Genomic DNA, 22,308 nt, shown 5'->3' on the forward strand with positions numbered 1-22,308 from the left:
TGCCTGGTTCTCTCACTGAGTGTTGTGAGGTTGTTGTTGTTGTTGTTGTTGTTTTTAATTTTTTAAAAATGTTTTATTCTCTTAATTATTTTTTTAACGTTTATTTTCGAGAGAGAGAGAGAGAACGTGAGCGGGGGAGGGGCAGAGAGCGAGGGAGACAGAATCCAGAACGGGCTCCAGGCTCCGAGCTGTCAGCACAGAGCCCCGCACGGGGCTCGAACCCGGGAACCGTGAGATCATGACCTGAGCCAAAGCCAGACGCTCAGCCGACTGAGCCACCCGGGCGCCCCTCTTTCCCTCCTTTTCCACCTGTAACCTGGAGGTCCCTTCATTTCCTCGCCAAAGACTGCTTGAAGGCCTGCTGCGGGCCAGGCACTGGGCACCCGGGATATGGCCGGGAAGAGAGAGGTCAGAGCAGCCGGCCTCCCGTAGCTGACGCTCCAGTTGTGGGGACGGCCAGCTGGTGTGTCAGCTGGTGCTCAGCACCAGGGGGAAGAATCTGGGGAAAGAGATTGAGAGGTGGAAGGAGGAGGCAATATTTGATCAAGTGGCAGAGGAAGGTGAGGGGGGGAACCAGTGGGTGACTGAGAGATGGCATTCCAGGCAGTAGGAACAGCGTGTGCAAAGGCCCCGGGGTAGGACGGGCCTGGCCCATTAGAGGAAAGGCGGGGGGGGGGGGGGGGCCCTTTTGGCGGGTGCGTTGTGAGGAGGGGGAGACCGGGAGGAGGGGAGGGCGGGAAGGAGTTGGGGCCGGTCCTGCAGGGCCTTGTGGGCCTCTGGAAGGACTTGGGCTTCTACCCCAGGGGAGGACGGGGCCCTGGGGGGCTGTGGCTGAGCGGGGACGGGAGGTGGCTGAGGTTATCCAAGGGTTTGTCTTCCCCCACCTTGTAGGAAGAATTAAATGAGTGCGCCTGGCAGAGACTGGGCGCTCGGCACGCTCCCTGGTGATCCGGGTCCCCCACCCCCACCCCCACCCCCGGGAGCGCACAGCTGGCCCTGGCAGGGCCCGGACACCTGGGGCCGCCCCCACCCCGCACCCCGCGGTGTCGCCTTCCCGGGCGGCTCGGATTCCCGGATCCCCTTACCCCAGCGGCTCGGCTGTCGGGCCCCGGGCCGGGGGAGGGGGAGGCCGCAGGAAGCGGCGGATCCGGCGGCGGCTGTGGCCCGGGTGGCCGAGCTCCGGCCATGGAGAGCGCAGCGGCCCCTGAGGCCCGGGGCGCCGAGGCCCCGCGCCCGCCCGCGCCCCCGCCGTCGCCCGCCGAGCCCCCAGCCGCGCCCCGCGCCCGCCCGCGCCTGGTTTTCCGCACGCAGCTGGCGCACGGCAGCCCCACGGGCAGGATCGAGGGCTTCACCAACGTCCGCGAGCTCTACGCCAAGATCGCCGAGGCCTTCGGGATCGCGCCCACCGAGGTGAGGACGCCGCAGCCCCGGAGCCAGCGCCCCACCCGTCTGACCGGGGAGGGGGGGGGAGAGGGGTGGGGTCCGGACCCCCGGCCCGGGGGGCCCCGGCTCGCCTCCTCCCCCGACGGAGGGGAGCCGATCGCCGGGTCTCAGAGACGCATCTCCCAGATCCTGGGGTGCCCAGGCTCCAGGGACCCTCTTCCGTTCAAAGCCCTGCGCAGAGCCCGCCCTGCGCAAAAACAATGAGCATGTTTTAGGGTGAGCGGCTCCTTTAGATTGTCCGGGAGCCCACGCCGCCGAACCAGCCCGCAGCGACCCCAGCCCTCGGGTAAGCGCCTCTGTGGTCCCTGGGCGCGCGGCTGGGGACCGGGGTTCCAGCAGGCCGCGGGGCTCAGGGGCTGGGCGGCAGGGCGGTGCGGCTCGTAGCCCCCAGGGGGCGCCGGCAGATTCAGAATCGCCTGAACAAGTTGGTCTGGGGTGTCCGGGCACCGACGGGGTATAACTGAACGTGTAGGGGTGAAGGAGGGCTCTCTTCCCGCGCAGGGCCTCCCTATCACCCCGTTCTGAGGATCCCACGCCCTGCCCTTTCCCGTGGACCGGGATCCCGGCGGCTGGGTGATCAGACCAGCGGCGAGCCTCTTCGTGCCTCGGTTTCCCTCTCCCGAGCGCATCCCCCCGGTTGTCCTGCGCAGACGGAGGGCGAGGAGCGCTGTCGCTAACTCTGGGCTTCCCCTCCCCTCGGGACAGATCCTCTTCTGCACCCTCAACAGCCACAAAGTAGATATGCAGAAACTCCTGGGCGGCCAGATCGGGCTGGAGGATTTCATCTTTGCCCACGTGCGCGGCGAGACCAAGGAAGTGGAGGTCACGAAGACCGAAGACGCCCTGGGGTTGACCATCACGGACAACGGGGCCGGCTACGCCTTCATTAAGGTGCCCACGCGGGGCGGGCGGCTTCCCCGGGACCTGGGATGAGCCGCCGGCCCCCTCGGGTCTAACCGGGCTCTAGGGAGCTGGGGGCGGGGGTGTCGGTGGCTGGGGCGGCCCCGAGAGTGACTCTGGGTCCCTGCAGAGGATCAAGGAGGGCAGCATCATCAACCGGATGCAGGCCGTGTGCGTGGGCGACAGCATCGAGGCCATCAACGACCACTCCATCGTCGGCTGCCGCCACTACGAGGTGGCCAAGATGCTCCGCGAGCTGCCCAAGTCACAGCCCTTCACCCTGCGCCTGGTGCAGCCCAAGAGAGCCTTCGGTGAGGGCCCCCTGGGGTCCCGGGGGCAGGTGGGGTGGTGCTGACGAGCTCTTCCAGAAGTGGGTTGCCTGGAGGCCCGGTACACCGGAGGATGGGGGGAGGGGGGGCGACGGGACAGGATGGAAGGTTCTAGAAGCCTCTGGTGACATGACGGGGAGCTTCCGGCACTGTGTCGGGCACAGGTAGGCAGTTTCTAGATTGTTACAGCCAGCCGAGGGGTGGAGGTGTGTGTGGGTGGGGGTGGGAAGACTGGGACGGGATGAGAGTTTCTCAACCTCAGCGCCGTGACATTTGGGCCCGATCATCCTCTGCGGTGGGGGCCGTCCTGTGCGCTGTACAATGGTGAGCAGCACCCCCGGCTTGGACCCGGCGGCCGCCAATGGCAACATCAATGTCACCTGGGGGCGGGGGAACCACCCGCCCCTACCACCAGGTTAAAAGCCTCTGTTCTAGAATGTTTAGGATGGTCTGTTGAGGACTTTCTCGAGGAAGGAGCCGGATGTCAATTTCCAACCTGGCGCCCCGTCTTATTTCCTCATGGACTCCCCTCCCCCCCCTCACTTTTTTTTAATGTTTATTTTAGTTTTGAGAGAAAGAGCATGGGGGGGTGGGGGGAGGGGCAGAGAGAGAGAGAGAGAGAGAGAGAAAGGGAGAGAGCCCACGAATTGCAAGATCGTGACCTGAGCCAAGAGGGAGATGCCAAGTTGGATGCTGGGCTCCCCCCACCACCTCCCCCCCACCCCGGGAGGCTCAGTCCGTTAAGCTTCTGACTCATGGTTTCGGATCAGGTCATAATCTCGCCGCGGTTTCATGAGTTCGGGCCCTGTGTTGTGCTCTGTGCCAGGACTCTCTCTCTCTCTAAGTAAATACGTAAGCTTAAAAAAGAAAAAAAAAAGTCAGACAACGCTTAGCTAACGGAGCCACCCAGGCGCCCCTAGAGAGACTTTTTAAAAACAGGAGAGATGGGGCGTCTGGCTGGCTCAGTCGGTGGAGGGGACGACTCTCCATCTTGGGGTCACGAGTTTGAGCCCCGTGCCGGGCAGAGAGATTTCTTTAAAAAAAAAAAAAAAAAAAACAACAACAACATAAAAAAACAAAAAATAAAGAGAAGGGAGATTTGGGGAAGAAAGGATTCTCAAGCAGGGTCTCTGAAGATTCACCCATGGACGTAAAGGAGGGCTTTGAAGGATAGAAGGTTCTAGAAAGGCTCAGCGGGCAGCTTCCGAGGGATCCGCGGATGGGGATCCCGCAGAACAGATGCCCCTCCCCCACCGTGTCCCCCGCAGATATGATTGGCCAGCGGAGCAGAAGCAGCAAATGCCCCGCGGATGCAAAAGTGACCAGCGGGAGGGAGACCCTGCGACTGCGTTCCGGGGGGGCCGCCACAGTGGAGGAAGTGGTGAGTGAAGGGGATGGGAGTCTCCAGGGGCTCTTACAGCAAGCACTCCGCTGACTCAGTGCACCCTCGGGTAAGACCCTCCCCTTCGTCCAGCCTGGTCCCCGCCCCCCCCCCCCCCCACACCTCCTGCCTCCTGCAGGATGCCCCCTGGTCGTGTGGCAGGACAATAGCGGTGACACAGAGCGCTGACTCCTGCCAAGCCCCGCTCCCCTGTCACCTGAGGGGCGGGAGCCCCTGGAGGGGCTGGGCTGGAGGGACCCCGGGCTTCTGACCCTCTGCGGTGCTCCTCTGTCCGCCACCCCCCCCCCGCCCCGCCCCCCAGCCCACCGAGTTTGAGGAGGAGGCGTCCCGGAGGGTCGACGACCTGCTGGAGAGCTACATGGGCATTCGGGACCCCGAGCTGGGTAAGGGGCCAGGGTAAGCCGGGTGGACCCTGGGGGGAGGACAGCCCACAGGGAGGAGGCAGGGGCCCCAGGGAGCACCCTCACCCACCTCCCCTCCTCTCTGGCCCGCAGCGTCCACCATGGTGGACACAGCCAAGAAGACGCCGAGCGTCCAAGAGTTTGCGCACCGTTTAGATTCCGTCTTGGGCGAGTTTGCCTTCCCGGACGAGTTTGTGGTGGAGGTGTGGGCCGCCATCGGCGAGGCCAGGGAGGCCTGCGGCTAGTCTGCCCCGGCGCTGAGCGCAGCCCCAGCCCAGAGCCCAGCCCCCTGCCGCGGCCCTCCCCGCCGGTTCCCGAAGCCCAGCCCTGCGCCAGAGCCCAGGCCAGCTCGGAGACTGGGCTCCTCTCTAGAACCCAATCCACTCCCGAGACCCTACCCAGTTCCAAAACCCGGTCCCCCTCCAGAGCCCAGGCCAGCTCTGAGACCGAGATCACCTCTAGAACCCCTACCAGTTCCGAGAACAAGCCCAGCCCTGAGGTCAAGCCTTGCTCTAGAACCAAGCTCCGTGCGGAGACCCGACCCAGCTCCAAAACCCAGCCCTCTTCTAGAACCCAAGACGGCTCTGACGCGAAGCCAAGCCCTGAAATCAAGTCAAGTTCTGGAGCCCAGCTACGTTTCAGGACACAGCCGAGCCCTGAGATCAACCCCGGTTCTGGAAGCCAGCCCGGATCTCTGACCAAGCCCTGCCATAAAACTCAACCGGACTCTGGAACTCAAGACAACCCCGTGACCCGACCGTACCCGGACACCCCGTCCAGTTCAGGGACTCTCGTTAGTTCTGGAGCCCGGGCCAGACTCAAGAAACAGCCCGGCCGCAGTGGCCACACCGGCCCAGGATTGGAAGAGGGCCCCCAAACCCAAGTCTGCTCACGAGCCCAGACGCAAGCTGAACCTCGGTCCAGACCCAGACCCCAGCCCTGCCCTAAAACCCAAGTGCCCTCAAATACCCACTCCCAACCCGGGGCCCGGTCCAGTTCCGGTGAGGAGTCCAGCTCAGAGACGGAGCCCAGTTCTACACCCCAACCTGGTGCTACAACCAGGCCCGTCTCCAGAATTCACACAAGGTCTGGAACCGCAGCCCTCCCCGAGGCAAGGCCCGCCTCCCGAGCCCAGCTCGACGCCGAGCCCCGCTCTCACGGCAGAACGCAGACCAGCTCTAGAACACCGTCGGACTCCGGGACCCAGACCGACCTCGAAGCCTGGGCAGTTTCCAGAGCTCAGTCCCGCTCAGGCACTCCACCCAGCTCTGGAGCTCAGCTCAGTTCTGGAGCACAGGGCGCGTCTGAGATCCCGTCTGGCTCCCCAGGGCGGTCTGTGGCTGAGGCCCCGCTAAGTTCCGGAATCCAGCTGAACCCCGGCATCCTATCTAGGCCTGGGACCCAGACCAATGCAGCAACAGACTTAAAGTCCACAAATCTGTCTGGCGCTGAGAGCAGACTCAGTTGCGGGACGCAGACTTGTCCAAGAGCTCGGTCGACCTCTGGGACTCAGCTCGTCTCAGAAGCCCTGCCGAGTTCTAGATGCCAGCTTCAAGCCACGGCCCAAGGCAGCTCTGGTATCGAGCTGAACTCTGGGAAGCAGACCAGCTCTGGAACTCAGCTCATCGCTAGAGCCCAGCCCAGCTCTGGGACCCAGCCCAGCTCCAGAAGCCTGATCAGTTCTAGAACCCAGCTCAGCTCTGACACCCAGCTCACTTCAGAGACCCAGCCCCGTGCAAGAATTCAGCCCAGCTCTGGAGCCCAGCTTGGCTCCAGAACTCAGTCTAGCTCGGAGACCTGGCTCAGCTCTGAGATTCAGCTCAGCCCCGAAACCCAGCTCTGTTCTAGAGCCCAGCTCAGTCCCAGGATTCAGTTCAACTCTGAGACACAGCCCAGCTCTCGAAGCCACACCAGTTCAAGAATACAGCCCAGCTCTGGAACTCACTTCAGTTCCCGAACCCGGCCTGTTTCTGGACCCCAACCCAACTCCAGAACCCTGATCAGTTCTGGAACCCAGCTCAGTTCTGAGACCCAGCCTGCCTCAGAGACCCAGCCCCGTGCAAGAATTCAGCCCAGCTCTGGAGCCCAGTCCAGATCCAGGATTCAGTTCAGCCCTGAGACCCCGCCCAACTCTGAAACCCAGAGCAGTGCAAGAACTCAGCCCAGCTCTGGACCTTGCCTTAGTTCTAGAACCCAGCCTGTTTCGGGAACCCGCTCCAGCTCCAGGACCCAGACCAGCTCAGAGATCCAGCTCAGCTCTAAAAGGGGGCTCCACCTGCAGATCCCTGGCCTTGACCTTAGAACCCAGGCTGGTCTCACTTCTCCAGCCCCCAGAGCCCTGACTCTGGCCCCTAGCACAGTCTCTCGGCCTCAGCCCCGGCCCCATGATCTGGTACATGGAACCCAGGCCGACCCCGGCCTGAGCCAAAGCCCAGGAACTTCCTACCCGGCCCCTCAGCCACAGATCCCCTCAGCCCCCCAGAAACCAGCCCTCTTCCCCAAGCCTCGGCTCGGACCCCAGCAGTCCCCCCCACCCACCATATCTGTCTGCCCCCAGGGAGCAGTTCTGCCCCCAGGGAGCCCCTCCTGCATTCCCAGCCCCTGAATGCCTGGCTCAGGGACCTGTCCCCTCCCCCATGTTCAAGGAGTCATCAGAGCCCCTCCCCCACCAAGGGGAGCTATAGTTTGAGGAGGACATCTGTTGGCCTCCGTGGTCTCCCCCATCCTGCCTCCTGCCCCTCCCAGCCTGGGTCCCCCTGGAAGCAGCAGGTGACCTCATTCCCCCAGCAGGTTGCAGGGGCGGGGAGGGGGGCGGGTGGCAGGGAGAGTGGAAACAGGGGCTTTAGTTTCACCGGGGCCTGGCTCTGAGAGCTGTAAGCAGATCCCAGGTCTGTGGAGTGGAAAGCTGGCAGGGGTGGGGCGGGGCGGGGTGGGGTGGGGGGAAGGGGGAGAGGCCTGCGGGCAGGAGGTGGAGAAACGGGGAGCAGGAGGGGAATTCCGTCCTCATGTACCTCGAGGAGGGCTCGTGGGAAATAAAGGCACCTCCCACCCCGGCAGCTGGATGTGTCATTTCTGGGGGGAGTTCCTGGGAAGACAGAGGAAGGGGCAGGCAGGAGGGTTTAGGGGGCTGACGTGACCACACCGGGTGCTTCTCAGGCGTCTACTCTGTGCCAAGCTCTTTGCCAAGCGCTGTGCATGAGCTCGGGCACCTGCACGAGCGCACACACACACACACACACACACACGGGTGGTAAAGGCTCAGTCCTCTGTCCCTCCCATGGATGTTTATTGAGCACCTGCTGTGGGCCAAGTGCCTTCTGTTCAAGGCCCTGGGGTCTGAAGTGGTGTGGGAGCAGCTACCCGAGTGAGGGAGTGAGCCCTGCTTGGGACTGGGCGGGGGGGGGGGGGGGTTGGGGAGCAATTGTTCACGTCCCAGTCCTGCCTGTCTCTGTCTGTCTCCTCTCTTTTCCTCACCTGCGAATGGGTTTAATGCCAGAACCCCAGGGACTGTAGGATGACAGGAGACCGGACCCACAAAGTGCTTAGTCAAGACTCCAGAAAGGAGGTGAGGAGTCAGGACCCAGCCCCCTCCCCTCCCCCTTCCCCTGCACCCCAGCTCTGCTCAGGCGGCCGCCCGCCTGTCGGTGAAGATCTATGCCGTCTGGACCCAGAGGGAAACAAAGACGGCCGGCGGGGCTAAGACGTATTTTGGCCAGGGAGGGGGTGTCCTGCCTATTCCTGCTCAATATTTTCTAAACAGGGCCTTCTTGGGTGGGGGCGTCAAGCTGACCCAACGGTACCCCCCAGTAAGCAGGTCGTATCGGGTCCAAGGGCCCCCACTTCGGGGAGGCTTGCAAGTCTGATCTCCTCGGACACCCACCCCACAGGCCTGCCCACCCTTGGGGGGAGGGGGGAGAAGGGACGGGAGGGAGGAGTTAGGGAGTCCCCAGGGCGGATGGAGGACAGCCCGCAGGCCTGCCCTTCAACGTCTCGGTCCTTCCGACGCTCCCGGCTCCTGGGGCTTCCGAAGAGACCGGCCGTGACCCTCGGGAGCGCCCCGTCCGGCTGTCCCCCCGCCGGGTCCTACTGCACCGTGGGCCTCTGGGTGAGCTGGGGCTGCAGGGACAGCGACCTGGGCCGGGCGCCGAGGCGAGGGTGGAGACGCCGGATCACGGCCCGGCGGAACAGGATGTACACCCAGGGGTCCAGGATCTGGTTCCAGGTGGCCACGCGCAGGTAGATGAGCAGCCTTTGCTCCGTGGCTCGCGACAGCTGTCCGGTCGGGCTCATGGCGGGCGGGCTGCGCAGCACCGTCTGGGCGATGAACACCTGCCGGGGGTCAGAGCGGTTAGCCAGGGACCCCGCCGGCCCCCAGCCCGGCCCCTCACCGGCACCTTCCCTGCGGGCCCCCCCCCCCCCGCCCCGGGGGCAGCTGAGATCCAGTGCTGGTTGTGCCCCGGCTTTGCTGTGTGACCTCGGGAGAGCCGCCTGACCTCTCTGGGCTGCAGTTGATGGAGCTAGAAGACAGCACGCTTTTCCTGCCTCTCTCTGGGGCACAATTAAAAATGGTGGGAAAGAAACAGAGACCTGGAGGGGGAAGCAGGCGGAGTCACCGTTCCTGCCCCAGCGTTACTGTTCGATTCGTGCGAAAGGTAGAATACAACATTGGACTATAAAGTTGCCCATGAAATCCTTAATTTTTTTAAGTTTATTTATTTTGAGAGAGAGGGAGAGAGAGCGAGAGCCAGGGAGGGGTAGAGACAGAATCCCAAGCAGGCTCCAGGCTCCGAGCCATCAGCACAGAGCCCAACGCGGGGCTCGAACTCACGAACCGTGAGATCATGACCGGAGCCGAAACCAAGAGTCAGACGCTTCACCGACTGAACCACCCGGGCGCCCCTAAATACTTAATTTTTATATCATATATTTTATTTTAAGTAATTATATCTTGCGTTGAAATTTATATTTTATGTAATTATATTTTATATGATTTTGACACAATTTTATATTAAATAATTCTATGTTAAACTTGTATACTGAATCATTTAAGTATATTTCATTACTGTTGACATTTGTGTTTAATATTACATATGTCATATAAGTTATTTACAAATATATAATACAACGAATAGCTAATATACTGTTAATTATAATATATAGTATTTAAAATATATATTACAAGTATAATCATATAACTGTATCATTGATACAATTAGGTACAAATGATAACTCAATAACAATGTAATAGTTATAATGTATATTTTGTAACTATAATGAAAATTTGTGTTAAGCATGATCATAATTCACATGATGTTAAATTCTTCTATTAAAATAAACTGTTATATTGAAATTATATTAACATTGGGACACCGGGGCTGGTTCAGTCTAAAGAGCCTGTGACTCAGTCTCAGGGTTGGGAATTCGAGCCCCACGTTGTGTGTAGAGATTCCTTAAAAATAAAATCTGGGGGGGGCGCCTGGGTGGCTAAGTCGGTTAAGCGTCCGACTTCAGCTCAGGTCACGATCTCGCGGTCTGTGAGTTCGAGCCCCGCATCGGGCTCCGTGCTGTCAGCGAGGCACCTGTTTGGGATTCTCTCCGTCTCCCTCTCTCTCTGGCCCTCCCCTGCTTGTACTCTCTCTCTCTCTCTCTCTCTCTCTCTCAAAATGAACAAACTTTAAAAATAAAAGTAAAATAAAATCTTTAAAAACTTGTATTTATATTGTTTCCTGAGCACCTACTGTGTGCTGGGCAAGGCTGGGGGCAGACAGACCGGGTCCCTCCGGCGTGGGTCCGCAGTCCCCACCAGGATGGTGGCCAGGCTGTCAGAGCGTGCGGGTGGGGGTGACAGAGCCACGGTGGAGGAGGGGTGAGGCCCGCAGGAGCCCAGAGCGGGCACCCGAGCTGACCGAGGGGGAGGGGCGGTGACCGGCTGGCGGGTGGGAGTTTCCCCAGGTGAGTTCGCAGGGAGCGTCTGGGGGCCTGTCTTGGGGGGCGATGGGAGCCAGGGGAGGCTCTAGAGCGGGGGGTGGTCAGGGGCCAAATCTGGCCCTCCGCGTCTTTCTGCCTCCTTTTGTTTGCTTTGTCCTTTGCTTTGGTTTTGTTGTTATGTCGAGAATGTCCTTCCGCGTGTGAACAGTGGGAGAAAAAATAGAAAGGAGCATATCTGTGGCACGTGAAAACGACATGGGATTCAAACCTCGGCGTCCACGAACGGAGCCCAGGGGCGCAAGCCACGTGCATTTTCCCCGTCGTCGGTGGCTGCCTTCACGCTCCCTTGGGCCGGGCCGAGTCGCTGTGACGGAGACCGTGCCTGGAATATTCCCCGCCCGGCCCTTTATGAGAAAGCTTACCCCCAAAGGGGACTCAGGAATTGTTTCGTGAGGCAGGGGTTCTAGCCGGGATGCCTTCCCCCTTCGGTCTAGCGAGCGAACTCCTATTCATGCGTCAGAGCCCCAGTTCTGACGACTCGGAGCAGGACGGAGCTCCTTCTGGGTGTTACCAAGAGCCAGGAGGCTGGAGGGCAGGGTCCTCGTCGGCCGACGGCTGTGTGTATCTCGGCCGGGGGAGGGAAGCAGGGAGCCTGCGAGGAACCCGTTCCCGGGGTGGGTGCCAGCCACGGGCACCTACGGGTTCCCGCGGGAGCGTCAGTTACAGGACGGTGCTTCTGGCTGACGGAGGTGTTCTTGACCTGTCCTCGGCGTGTCCCTCCCAGGCCTGTTCTCACGGATCTGAGAACACTTATGTATTCACTTATTACTAGTGCATCCCTCACATGTACTGGGCGGCACCTGAGTCGGGTCCCTCCAGGGCTTCTCCCTCCCCCCCGGGGTAGAAGCCCAAATTCTCCCCCCGGCCCCCCAAGGCCCTCGGCGACCTGTGCCCGTCCCCTCTCCGCCCTCCCGTCCTCCCTCCCTCCCCCTCCCCCACTCTGCTCCAACCACACAGGCCTCCGGGCTGTTCCTCCCACACTCTAGGCAGGGTCCTGCCTCAGGACCTTGGCCCATGCCGCGCCCGCTGCCTGGAATGCTTTCGCCCTCAGAGCTCCACACGGCTTACCCCTCTACCATGTCTTTGCTCAAATGTCACCTTCACCAAGAGGCCCCTGACCAGGATCTGCCCTCCAGCCTGCAATCCCTTGGGACAGACACCCAGAACGGGCCCTGCTCCGCCCTGAACCCTTGGGGCTGGCGCTCTGAAACACGGATAGGAGTTTAACTGCTAGACAAAAACCAGGAAGGCGTCCCAGGTAGAATCTCGCTGAAGCGCTAAACGACTCCCGAGTCCCCTTTGGTGACAAACTTTTTCTTAAAGGACCGTATAACACTCGAAACGCGGTCTCTGTCGCCACTAAGCTCTGCAGCGTGAAAGCCCCATGGAACCGAATGGGCGCGGCCGTGTTCCAACAGGACTTTATTTCTGGAGGCGGAATTGGGAACTCCGTGGCATTTGCACGTGTCACAAAATACGATGCGTCTTTGTACCTTTCCTCTAACCGTTCACATATGCCAGACGTTCTAGCAAAACAAACAAACAAAAAAAAAACAAGGCAAAAGCAAGAACAAATCCGCGATCTTTCCATTCGCGGGTTGCCTTGTTTTGGTTTGTTTTTGGGGTTCTGTTTTTAAGTGATCGCTACGCCCGACGTGGGGCTCGAACTCACGATCCTGAGACCAGGAGTCGCCCGCTCCAGCGGCGGAGGGAGCGGACTAAGTTCACGGCCCGCCTGCCCCGCTGGCAAGAGCTCCCGGAAGCACAGGATGTCTGCTGTGTCCTCGGCGCCTAGAGCGGAGCCTTGTACACAGGAGTCGCTCGTGACACGCTTGTTGGAAGAACGAACGAATGAGCGAGCTCATTTCGACCTCGCCATCACGCTTTTGGATCCCCGTAACCAGACAGCAAGGCTGGAGGAGGAGGGGGGCCCGGAGCCAGAGTCACACGGCAAGTCCTCATGGGACGTGGGCTGGGGACCGCGTGTCTGACTTCAGACGCCAGACTCGTCCCGATCAAACAGAAATGGAAAGACAACCACCCCGAGGGGCCAACTTACGCCAGTCACTCGCAGGGCTTGGGCCCAGCCTCCCCGACTCGGAAAACCTGGGCAGGCCTGGGTTCCAGCCCAGAACCAGGCACGGAGTAGACTCAGGAGATGTTTGATGATTCAGCAACACTACCTAGAGTGGCTTCCTTGGCTTTGTTAAGAAAACTCCTATTCATCCCTCAAGACCCCGGCTCCCACGCCCGTCCCCTGGGAAGCCTTCTCCGATGCCCCAGATGGAATCCTGGAGCCCCTCCCTGGGCATCCCCGTCGCGCCCCCGGCTTGGGGGTTATCTGCGCCCCGCTCGTGAGCTCCTCGAGGAAGGACGCCCGAACCCTGGGGTCCGTGCCCACGTTTTCCCGGGCGGGTGACAACCGGGAGCCTTAAATCCATGCGGCTGAGCCCGGTCACCAGGAGCGGCAGGAGCCCCGAGCAGACCCCCCCCCCGCCCCCCCCACCCGCCCGCCACTCACCAGCAGCGGCATCCAGCAGATCGTGGCCACCACCATGATGCCCGTGAGCTGAGCCATCATCTCGACCTCACAGTCCCGTGGGCGCTGCTGGGCGGCCTCCTGGCCGTGGTACACGTGGCACAGAGTGGCCACGCTGATCGTGTTGAGCAGGAAGGACAGCCCCACCGAGAGGCCGCCCAGGAGCGAGAACAGCAGGCCGAAGGCCACGTCCCCGGGCTGGGCGCCGAGCGTCAGGAAGCACCAGGAGCCGGGATACTGCACCGTGTAGCGGCCGACGCCCAGCAGGGGCAGCAGGCCCAGCGCCAGCGCCGAGGTCCACACCAGCCCCACCGTGGCCCAGGCGCGGCGCCGGGAGGCGGCCGCGGGCCGCGAGAAGGGCCGGGTGATGCCCAGGTAGCGCTCCGAGGCCATGGCGGCCCCCAGCCACAGCGGGCAGAGGCCGAAGAAGACCATGACGACGCCCATGAACTGGCAGAGGCGGCAGCCGGGGTCCACGGCGCGCCAGTCGAAGAGGACGGCGTGCTGGGCCACCACGATGGCGCCGGTGACCAGCAGCCCCACGAAGTCGGTGAGGACCAGGCCGCAGAGGAAGGTGAGGAAGGAGGAGCGGGCGTGCGAGCCGCCCTGCCGCGCACCGGCCAGCACGCTCAGGGCCAGCAGGTTGGACGCCAGGCCCACGAGGCAGAAGGAGGCGGCGAACCAGGGGGAGGCGATGAGCTGCCGCTCCTCCAGGGTGATGTTGGTGGGCCGGAAACAGGGCCCCGGGGCGCTGCCGTTGGGCCACATGGCGCCGGGTCACCAACCCATCGGGCCGGGGGCGGCGGGCGGGGGCGGCTCGGGCACACCTGGGGGAGCAGGCAGAAGAAACGCGGGTGATCCACGCTGCCCTTGAATCCGCGCGGGCCTGGCGAACTCCTACGCGGGCTTCAACGCCCCAGTCCAAATGACCCTCTTCGCTTTTCTTTGTTTTTATGTTTGTTTATTTTGAGAGAGAGAGAGAGAAAGAGAGACAGCACGGGCAGGAGAGGGGAGGCTACGAATGGTGACACCACGACACGAGCCGAGATCAAGTCGGACACTCAACTGACCGAGCCGCCCAGGCGCCCCGAATAACCCCTCTTTGAAGAAACCTTCCCCGACTTGCCTCGCTCCCCGCTCAGTAGTATCACTACCCGTACCGCCTCCAACTCTGTCCTGCCCCGGTGGCCGTGACCCTCAAGGGTGGGGACCACTGCCGTCTCCTCTGTGACCCCTGGAGACCCGTTAGTATTTTCTGGGTGTCCGAGAAGAACCCAGAGAGAGGCCCTGGGTTTGAACGGCAGCCCCGGGCACCCCCCGGCGTGGCCCCAGGCAAATGATTTCTGCCCTCCGGGCACCACCGCCCCCTGCTTGTCACCCCTCTGAGCCCCTGTCACCCCTCTGAGCCCGTCACCCCTCTGAGCCCTTGTCACCCCTCTGAGCCCCTGTCACCCCTCTGAGCCCCTGTCACCCCTCTGAGCCCCTGTCACCCCTCTGAGCCCTTGTCGGACTGCAGAATCCAGGATGGGTGGCGAGACTGGATGCGTCCAAGGTGAGGAGGGCAGCTGGACATCGGCCAGAGGTCCCGGCTCCCAGGCCGGCTCTGAGGTCAGCCTCTGGGTCACCAGTTGTCGCGCACGCATGGCGGGGGGCCCGACACCTCCCGCGTTTTAGGACGACGCTTCCTGGCACATGTTGCAATCGTGTGGATTCTTCCCCGCCGCCCCCGTTTTCGGGGCATTGTTTTCATAATAAGAAACAAACCCAGAAATCCGGTTCCATTCTGGGAACAGAAACACGGCTCATGGGCAGTGACAGACTCCCCGGGGATGGGCTATAAATGGCAGCGAGAGGGACCTGGTCCTCGCGGTGGGGCCGGGCGACAAAACCAGAGACATCTGGGCCTGACTTCTGCGAATGTGGACGAACACACCAGATGTGGGGACGTCAAGGAGAAATAAATTGAGAGATCATTCAAAAAACAGCTCCCGGTTCCCCAAAAGACAGGAAGGCTCCCTGTGTGGGCAGCAGGGGTTCGCGGGGCGGGGGTGGGCAAGAGTGGGTGAAGGCGGGCAGACGTGGGAAGTACGGGGGTGGCCGGGCAGGGAAAGCTCACAAAGGTCCTACTGTGACACCCATTTTGCAGAGGGGGCAAACCGAGGCACATTAGTTAAATCTCTTGTCCGAGGTCCCACAGCCTGGCCCGAGTTGATCTCAGGGGGTAAATCCAGGTCTCGTTACGTATAAATGCGTGTAAACGATTCGAAGGTTTGCCAATAACCAGATGGGGGGCGTGGGGTGGAGATTTCCTTTAAGGGATGGGATTTTCTTTCTTTTTTTTGTTAATTTTTAAATATTTTTGAGGGAGACAGAGCATGAGCAGGGGAGGGGCAGAGAGAGAGGGAGACACAGAATCCGAAGCGGGCTCCAGGCTCCGAGCTGTCAGCGCAGAGCCCGATGCGGGGCTCGAACCTACAAACTGTGAGATCATGACCTGAGCCGAAGTCGGGCGCTCAACGGACTGAGCCACCCGGGTGCCCCCGAGGGACAGCATTTCCTACAAGTGGGTCAGATGGGCCCGGGGTCCAGGCCTCGCTGCCTACCCTCTCACTGACTCTGGTTAGTCGCACGCCTCGTCCCTTCCTGTAAGGGGCCTGATGACGGGAACGAGTGGGTCCGAGTACAGGGCTCAGGGCCTCGTGGGTGCCCTCAGGGTGGTGGCCGCGGCCACCTTCCCACGTGTTCCCTGCTGTGCTGGCCTGGTCCCTCTGCTCAGCGACTCCTTACCCAGCTTCTGACACCCGCACCGAGTTTCCCTCCCAGGCTGAGCGCCCAGACCACCTCCTCGGCGGCGGGGTGGGGCCTCCAGTGGGAACGCTGAGGCCCCGGGAGAAGTGCGGGGGCAGCACGGCGGGGGGCTTTCCGCGGTGACCCGCAACCTTCCCCTCCGCGGCAGGGCAGGGGTGCGCGTTCTGCCGGCACAGATTTGGCCTGCATTTGGATTCCCCTCGGGACGGGGCACTCTCTCCCTCCAGAGCTGGAATGCACCATTGCGGGACATTCCCGGGGACTTGGGCTGTGCCTGCGACCACTGACCTCACCCCAGGCTGGAGTGACCGCGAGCTAGGGGCTCCTCCGGGGCCCACAGCGCCAGCCCCCGTGGGAGGCTCCGTGAACTGCCGATTCGACTGCTGATTCACCCGGAGACCGCCTCACGCCTCCCGTGTCTGGGAACAAACCTGTGACCCAGAGCTCTCGGCCCCAGGGGGAGGCTGGAAACTGGCCTGACTCCCTCTGGCCACAGCCTCTGGTTTCCAGTCCCCTCGGGGACAGGTCCTGGTGACAGCTGCCTTCCCGAGTTCCCCAGGCAACCACGCCAGCCCCGCAGGGGCACCTGGCAAAGCCTCCCTTCCCCTCCCCCCATCCCCACCCCCAGACGGGCTGGGAGGGGACGGCAGGGCCCTGTCCTCGCCACAGCCCGAGGTCCACAATCAGCACCGTGTGGCCCTTCGGGGGAACCCATCCTCCTTTCTGTGCCTCGTGGGGGGGCCTGGCGCCCAGATCCGCTAGACAGACTCAGGATTCCGTGGCCCAAGAGCAGGGGGGTTTGGCTTTGATGCGGTCCCGCTTCCAGAACCCGCAGGGCCTCGAGTCGAGAATTCCAAGGGGCTGAGTTTCTAGAGCTTTGATGGGAACGTGGCTGGGTCCTGGGTCCAGAACTTCCGTCTCAGCTCCCGGCTCCAGGGTCAGCCCACCTGGGTGAGGCCTGGTGGCTCCTTCCAGCTGCCCCAGAGCCTCAGGCACCAGGCCTCCCATGCCCAGCCCCCTGCGGAATGCCATCTCCGGTTCCCAAGCGCCAGGCCCCTCCTCTGCCTGTGGGTCGGTCCCTGGCTCTCCTCCCCCACCCCCTCCTGTCGGCCGAGCCAGCCATCTCTCAACACGTCTCTCCCCCTCTCCCCCGACTCGATGGCTTGCGAGGCCTCCTGTCCCCACGCCCAGGCTCACCCAGACTCCCGCAGGGGCGACGCTGACCTCTGACCGGCTCGCCGGAGTCCCAGGCTGGGGGGGGTAAACTGTGCCAAGCCTCAGTGTCCCCTCCTCTGTGAAACGGGGAGAACCACGACACTGAGCCGCCTGCTGGCATTCCGGCTGATTTTCTGGGCCCGACCTGCTCCCACCCAGGCCCCTCCCCGCCGGGGAGCCTTCCCTGCCCTGCGGGAGCTCAGAGGTCGGCTCCTGGCCAGCCAGGCGCACGGGGGCAGCCCTGAGGTGGCCCCAGCACATTTGCTAAGTGCTCTGAGCGCCGTCCAGGTGACCAACGGTGTCACCTTTTCAGGGACCAGGCCAGCCCGGGGCCTGACGCAGGCTCGCAGGCCCACGGGTGTGGACCCCTCCACAGACACCGCACACCAATGTCAGCCCCCAGGCCTGCCCCACCTCCCCTCACCACACCATGAGGCTTAATTTCCGGGACCTTTTCCTGTTTGTGACACCAAGTCGGCCCCCACCCCAGAGGGTGCAAAGTGGGGCCGCCAGGGCCCGCCCCACTAGGTCTGAGCCCAGCCTCCGCCCTGACTCAAGGGGCCCCCGGGAGCCTCAGTTTCCTTATCTGTACAGTGGGTGCTCTCCAGGGCTCGCCACTCACCTGCACAAGAGGGCAGGTGTGAGGTGAGGGGACAGGCCTGGGGGCTCTTGGCTGTGGTTGAGGATGGGCACTGAGTTACAGTGATGGTCCTGACGTGGGCTGAGACCGGCCACACACGCACAGACACGGGCTGGCAGCCACGCCCAGCGCCTTGCACCCTCCCTGCGGCGCCGAAGGACCCTGAGTGGCCCCGCAGGCTCCCAGGGAAACACAGAGGCACGTCGCGGGCCACACCGGGACAGGCGCCGGGCGGACGGCAGGGGCACGACGGCACACTCCGGTCGCAGACCTGGTCTCAGCACCGCCCGGGGACACCTAGCACCTGGCGACCGGCGGTCGGGGGGGGGGGGGGGAAACACCCACAGCGGGGCGGGCCGCCGGACACATCCTGCCCGCGCTCACGCCGCGCCCCTAACCTGGCGGGCCGGCCTCACCTGGAGACGACGATCCGTGGCCTGCGCTGGGGTCGCCCCTGTCGCACAGCCCGGCTGGCCGACGTGCGGGTGTCGGGCTCAGGCCGGGGAGGGCGGAGCGGGGAGCAGGGCGGTCGGGCCTCCCGGGGCCCCCGGGGAAACCGAGTCACGGCCGGGGGCGGGACGCACAGAGGACCCCGGCGCTGCCCCGTTTCCGCAGGGCACGGATGGAGGGCGCGGCAGCTCAGGACGCCCGGCTGCGCGACGTCCTCCGGGGCTGGAGGAGGGGCGCCGAGTCTTCCCCGCCTGGAAGCGGGGTCCGCGGGGGCTAAAAATAGCCCAGGATGGGGGCTCCGCGCAGCGGCCCGCGCCCTGTCGGTCCCTGTCTGTCTCTCCTGCGTCTCTCACCGGCCCCTCCCCCTGGCGCTGGCCACGCCCCTCAGGCCTGGCCTGGCCGATGGGGGTCAGGGGGCGCCCCCCAGCCCGCTGGGGACCCGGCCCGGCCCCCTGGGCTCAGGGACAGGGATGCGGTGGCCGGGGCCCTCTCGGGGGACTGTAGCCTGGGCCCCCCCCAGCTGGGCCCCCTCTTTGCACTTCTGCCGCCAGGCCCCGCGTTGTTCACCGTCTGGGCAGCACCCGAGATCGGGAGGGGCCGGGCGTCCCCCTCCCCTCCCCACCCCCCCTCCCGGCAGAATCAGGCCCCGAGGGGCCCAGGGCTCTAAGCCGGTGAACCTGGTGGGGCTGGGCCTGGCACACAGTAGGTACCTAATCAATGCGGGGGGTCTGTTTAGAGGGGAGGACGGGCGTCCCGCTGAGACAGGCTTTCCTGGAGCAGGTCGGTGGGACGCGGTGGGTCGCCGCATTCCGGGGGGAGGGTCCTGTGAGGACAAAGGCTTGGAGATGGCAGTGAAACCAGCGAAGGGACCGCCCCTGGAGGGCCGCCTGCAGTGAGGGGGTCCGTTCCCCCCTGGCCTCCACCCCCTACCCCAGTGTCAGGTGGGAAAGGCTGTCTGCCGGTGCCCGCAGGACTGATGGGAGGATGAGGCGTGGGCTCCCAGGCAGGGTCCACTTCCTTTTGAAGACCCCCCCCCCCACCCCCAGACCCAGGGCTCTGGGCCAGTCTCCTCAGCCACAAAAACAGAGGGTGACCAGGCTGGGGACGGCTACAGCACGGACCTGTGCTAGACGGTCCTTAGGTGGGTGAAGGGGGTCCGGGAGCCCTTGAAGCTGCGTGCAGGGCAGGACTTGGGCGTGGAGGGATCCCCTGGGCCTCACTGGCCCCACGTCAGGCCCCGAGTGGGCCAGGACTGACCGGTTTGGCCTTGACTCTGCCCCACCCAGTGCTCGGGGATCTGGGAGGGTCGCCTGAGGTCAGGCTCTGAGTGAGGACCACGTGCTCCCGCCCTCCCCTGCGTGTCTGACACCCCTTCTCTGGCTGCCCCTCCACCATCCTTCCCGCCTCCAAGCCTTCACTCACACCCAGCATCCTTCCAGAAGGCCCCTCCCCTGCCCTATCCCATTGTCTGAGGCCCTGAGGCAGTGAGCCCATCAGCTCTCATCCTTCCCGGTAGGGGATCCCCCCAACTCCCAACTCCGGCCTCTGGCAGAGCCCTGGCTCAGAGGACTCCCCCCCCCACCCCGCGCCCCCCGCCCCGTAAAGCCTACTCTCCTACCCTCCAACCCTCTTCCAGTGCAATTCTGTGTCCTAGCCCATGTGGCCGGACAATGTGGAGTCAGACCTGCCCTCGAGGATGCCCCCCCCTGGCTGGAGAAAGAAAGACCACCTTCTGTGGTCAGGCAGGGCCCAGAGGTGAGCCGGGAAGGGGTGGAACTGAGGCGGGGGTGGGGGGTGGGGAGCGTCGGCGCCGGGGCTTTGTAGGATGGACAGGAGTTCGCCAGGTCCGAGAGACACGGTGGCAACAGACACTCCCCGTTTGAAACTTAAGAGACGAGACCGAGCGTGCGGCTTCCGGGAATCGCAAGGAGGCAGATGTGATGGAGCGGCTGTGGCGCGGGGCTGGAGGGAGGCTGTCCTCTCCCCACTTCCTCTGGGCCGAGATAACAAGGGCAACGTCCCTTCTGGGAACCGGCCACAGCAGGCGTCGGAGAAGGGCACTGGACTCGCATTTGGCCTGGGCCTCGCGGCAGCTCTGCGCGGCGGCGGGGAGAGACGCTCGTGAAGACAGGGAAAGACCGGGGGGGGGGGGGGGCCGGCTGGCTCGTGGGCGCAGCGCGCAACTCTCTTGGTCTCAGGGTTGTGAGTTCGAGCCCCATGTTAGGTGTAGAGCTTACGTTAAAAAAAAAATATATTAAGAACAAACAAAAAAGATGGGGAAACTGAGGTCCGGAGGGAAGAAATGATGCGTCCACGGCCGCGTGTGGGTGGGATTTGAACATGAGCTGTGACTTCCACCGCCTCCTGTCCTCCCTGCCTCCCCGACCCCACCCCGCTCAGTCAGCTAGGGAGGCCTGGGAGGGGCGGAGATGGCCTGGGGGGAGCGGACGGTGGGAACGAGGCCAGGCTCAGGATGTGCCCCCCGTGGCTGTGGTTTCCGGTGGGGGCCAGGAAGGGAGTGTCTATTCTTAGCCTCCACAGCCAAGGGCGGAAAACGACCCGGTGGGGGGTGGGGGCAGCTTAACGCCCCGGGTGGACCCTGGGCCAGGGTGGGGGCCACGGTGCCTCCCGTCTGCCTGAAGCGCCTCCCTGACCCCTAGCGCGTGGTCCTGTCCGGCTCACTCACTCACCGGCTGTGGCTCCCCAGTGCCCGGGGGAGGAGTCCAGGGCCTGGGCTGTGGCCCTGCCCTGGCCTCACCTGTAGCCCCGTCCTGCCCAGCGCCTGTGCCCCTTCTCCGGAAAGTCTTGTGTTCCTTCCCGGGTCCCCCAGACCCACTGCCTGTCCCCGCCGTAGCCGTACCTTGAGCTGGGGGTGTCTGAGCCCAGGCCTCCTCCCTCCCCCCGGGGGCTCCTGGCTCTAAGCTCCCACCGGTCGGAAGGGGGCGGGGGGGATGGCCATTCCGTTCTCCCTCCTAGTGCAGCCGTCTCCCCCCCCAGGGCCGGGTCGTCACCCCGCCAGGACTGCAGAGGGGGGTGTGAGGGGCTGGGACTCTCCGGGGAGCAGATGGGAGAAACTGATGCCAGGACATGGGCAGTGGCCCGGGAGGTGGGATTCTCCAAGCTGCAGAAACCCGGATTCTAACCCTGACCGCCGCTTTCCAGGCCTGAGGATGTGGGCGGCCTCGTCAGGACAGAAGCGCGCGCCCTCCCGTGGAGCCAGGCGGGTCCGGATGGCGCCCGTTAAAGGCCTTAGGCGCCCTGTGAGCAGGCAGCCAGCTGGGGCCAGAGTGCCTCCTGGGCCCGCCCCACTCAGCCCTGCTCCCAGGGGCCTGTCGCGACCTCAGGGACAGCGGCACCCGCCAGGAACCAACTGGTGCCAACCGCCCAGATCCAAAGGAGATTCTGAGATCGCTGTGACAGTCAAGTGATGTCTCTGCCAGGGGGTCTGAAGGGGACAGCCGTGCCCCATATGATGCCACAACGGGTGCTCCTCACCGCGGACCATGGTTTGGGCGGGCCGGGGTCTGCGGCTCAGAGGCCCCTTGACCAGACGCACCTCCGGGCTGAGCCAACACACCGTGCTGCCCAGCGACCTGGTGTGAGGGCAGGGCTGGGAGTGACCAGCGGCCTGGGGAGGGTCCATCTTGGCCGTGGATCCCGGACCGGATGCCTCCCTGTCGTGGGGGGTGGGTAGGTGCCGAACAGCATCCCTCCACCCCCACCCCCACCCCCACGGGCCGACATCCCCTGGGGCCTGGGAGGGCAGCTACTCCCCATCCAGCATCCGCTCCTTGTGGGAGGGGCAGGGGCGAGAAGGCCTGTGGACTTCCAGAAGCTTCCTGAGGGGCTACTGCTGCGGACTATTTTGAAGTGTCACGGTTGTTTTTAAAAGGTCTTTCTCGGGGCGCCTGGGACTTTGGGCCCAGCATCGAGCTCTGTGCTGACAGCTCAGAGCCTGCCTGGGATTGTCTCCCTCTCTCTGCTCCTCCCCCACTCGCACTCTCTCCCAAAAACACTAAAGCCAACAGTTAAAAACTAAAAAATTAACCAAGAAAAGGTCTCCCTGGCTGTGCTGAGGGCCTCGGTTGCGACGTGCCCGCCGTGGCTCCCGTTGCTCCCCAGGACGTTACCGGCCGGACTGCTGGCTGCGGGGCGGGGCGGTGGGGGGGGGAGGGGCCCGGTCTGCAGAGCTT

General features: G+C 63.5%; 2 protein-coding genes across 7 annotated transcripts; one reads left to right on the top strand and one right to left on the bottom strand.

The window, feature by feature from the left end:
• Positions 1–1,185: 1,185 nt before the first annotated feature.
• On the top strand, positions 1,186–7,381 carry GIPC3 (GIPC PDZ domain containing family member 3). Of its 3 annotated transcripts, none has more exons than XM_042977738.1 (6): positions 1,186–1,410; positions 2,149–2,334; positions 2,474–2,654; positions 3,941–4,053; positions 4,376–4,457; positions 4,569–4,794. In XM_042977738.1, exons 1-6 carry the CDS (start codon positions 1,186–1,188, stop codon positions 4,718–4,720), a joined length of 939 nt encoding a protein of 312 aa, XP_042833672.1. In that variant the 3' UTR covers positions 4,721–4,794. The 3 variants fall into 3 exon arrangements, with proteins under 3 accessions (XP_042833672.1, XP_042833671.1, XP_042833670.1); XM_042977737.1 differs by lacking the exon at positions 1,186–1,410 and adding an exon at positions 1,600–1,729 and having other exon boundaries at positions 4,376–4,470; positions 4,569–7,381; XM_042977736.1 differs by lacking the exon at positions 1,186–1,410 and having other exon boundaries at positions 1,747–2,334; positions 4,376–4,470; positions 4,569–7,381.
• A 353-nt stretch (positions 7,382–7,734) lies between these two features.
• Positions 7,735–18,443, bottom strand: TBXA2R (thromboxane A2 receptor). Of its 4 annotated transcripts, none has more exons than XM_042977776.1 (4): positions 18,082–18,443; positions 17,008–17,102; positions 12,985–13,829; positions 7,735–8,804 (listed from the first exon to the last, which is right to left on the bottom strand). In XM_042977776.1, exons 3-4 carry the CDS (start codon positions 13,768–13,770, stop codon positions 8,559–8,561), a joined length of 1,032 nt encoding a protein of 343 aa, XP_042833710.1. In that variant the 5' UTR covers positions 13,771–13,829; positions 17,008–17,102; positions 18,082–18,443; the 3' UTR covers positions 7,735–8,558. The 4 variants fall into 4 exon arrangements, with proteins under 4 accessions (XP_042833710.1, XP_042833712.1, XP_042833713.1 ...); XM_042977778.1 differs by lacking the exon at positions 18,082–18,443 and adding an exon at positions 17,648–17,896; XM_042977779.1 differs by lacking the exon at positions 17,008–17,102.
• Positions 18,444–22,308: the final 3,865 nt, after the last annotated feature.

The sequence above is a fragment of the Panthera tigris genome, chromosome A2, assembly GCF_018350195.1.
Source record: "Panthera tigris isolate Pti1 chromosome A2, P.tigris_Pti1_mat1.1, whole genome shotgun sequence".
Classification (NCBI taxonomy): Eukaryota; Metazoa; Chordata; class Mammalia; order Carnivora; family Felidae; genus Panthera; species Panthera tigris.

What these genes read in the sequence shown, in the direction of transcription:
- GIPC3 (XM_042977737.1), top strand. Translation starts at nt 2,185, where the DNA reads ATGCAGAAACTCCTGGGCGGCCAGATCGGGCTGGAGGATTTCATCTTT. An exon ending in CCGGCTACGCCTTCATTAAG is followed by an intron (nt 2,335 to 2,473) that starts GTGCCCACGCGG and finishes GGGTCCCTGCAG; the next exon opens with AGGATCAAGGAGGGCAGCAT. An exon ending in GAGCTGGGTAAGGGGCCAGG is followed by an intron (nt 4,471 to 4,568) that starts GTAAGCCGGGTG and finishes TCTGGCCCGCAG; the next exon opens with CGTCCACCATGGTGGACACA.
- TBXA2R (XM_042977779.1), bottom strand. Translation starts at nt 13,770, where the DNA reads ATGTGGCCCAACGGCAGCGCCCCGGGGCCCTGTTTCCGGCCCACCAAC. An exon ending in TCTGCTGGATGCCGCTGCTG is followed by an intron (nt 8,805 to 12,984) that starts GTGAGTGGCGGG and finishes GACCCCCGGCAG; the next exon opens with GTGTTCATCGCCCAGACGGT.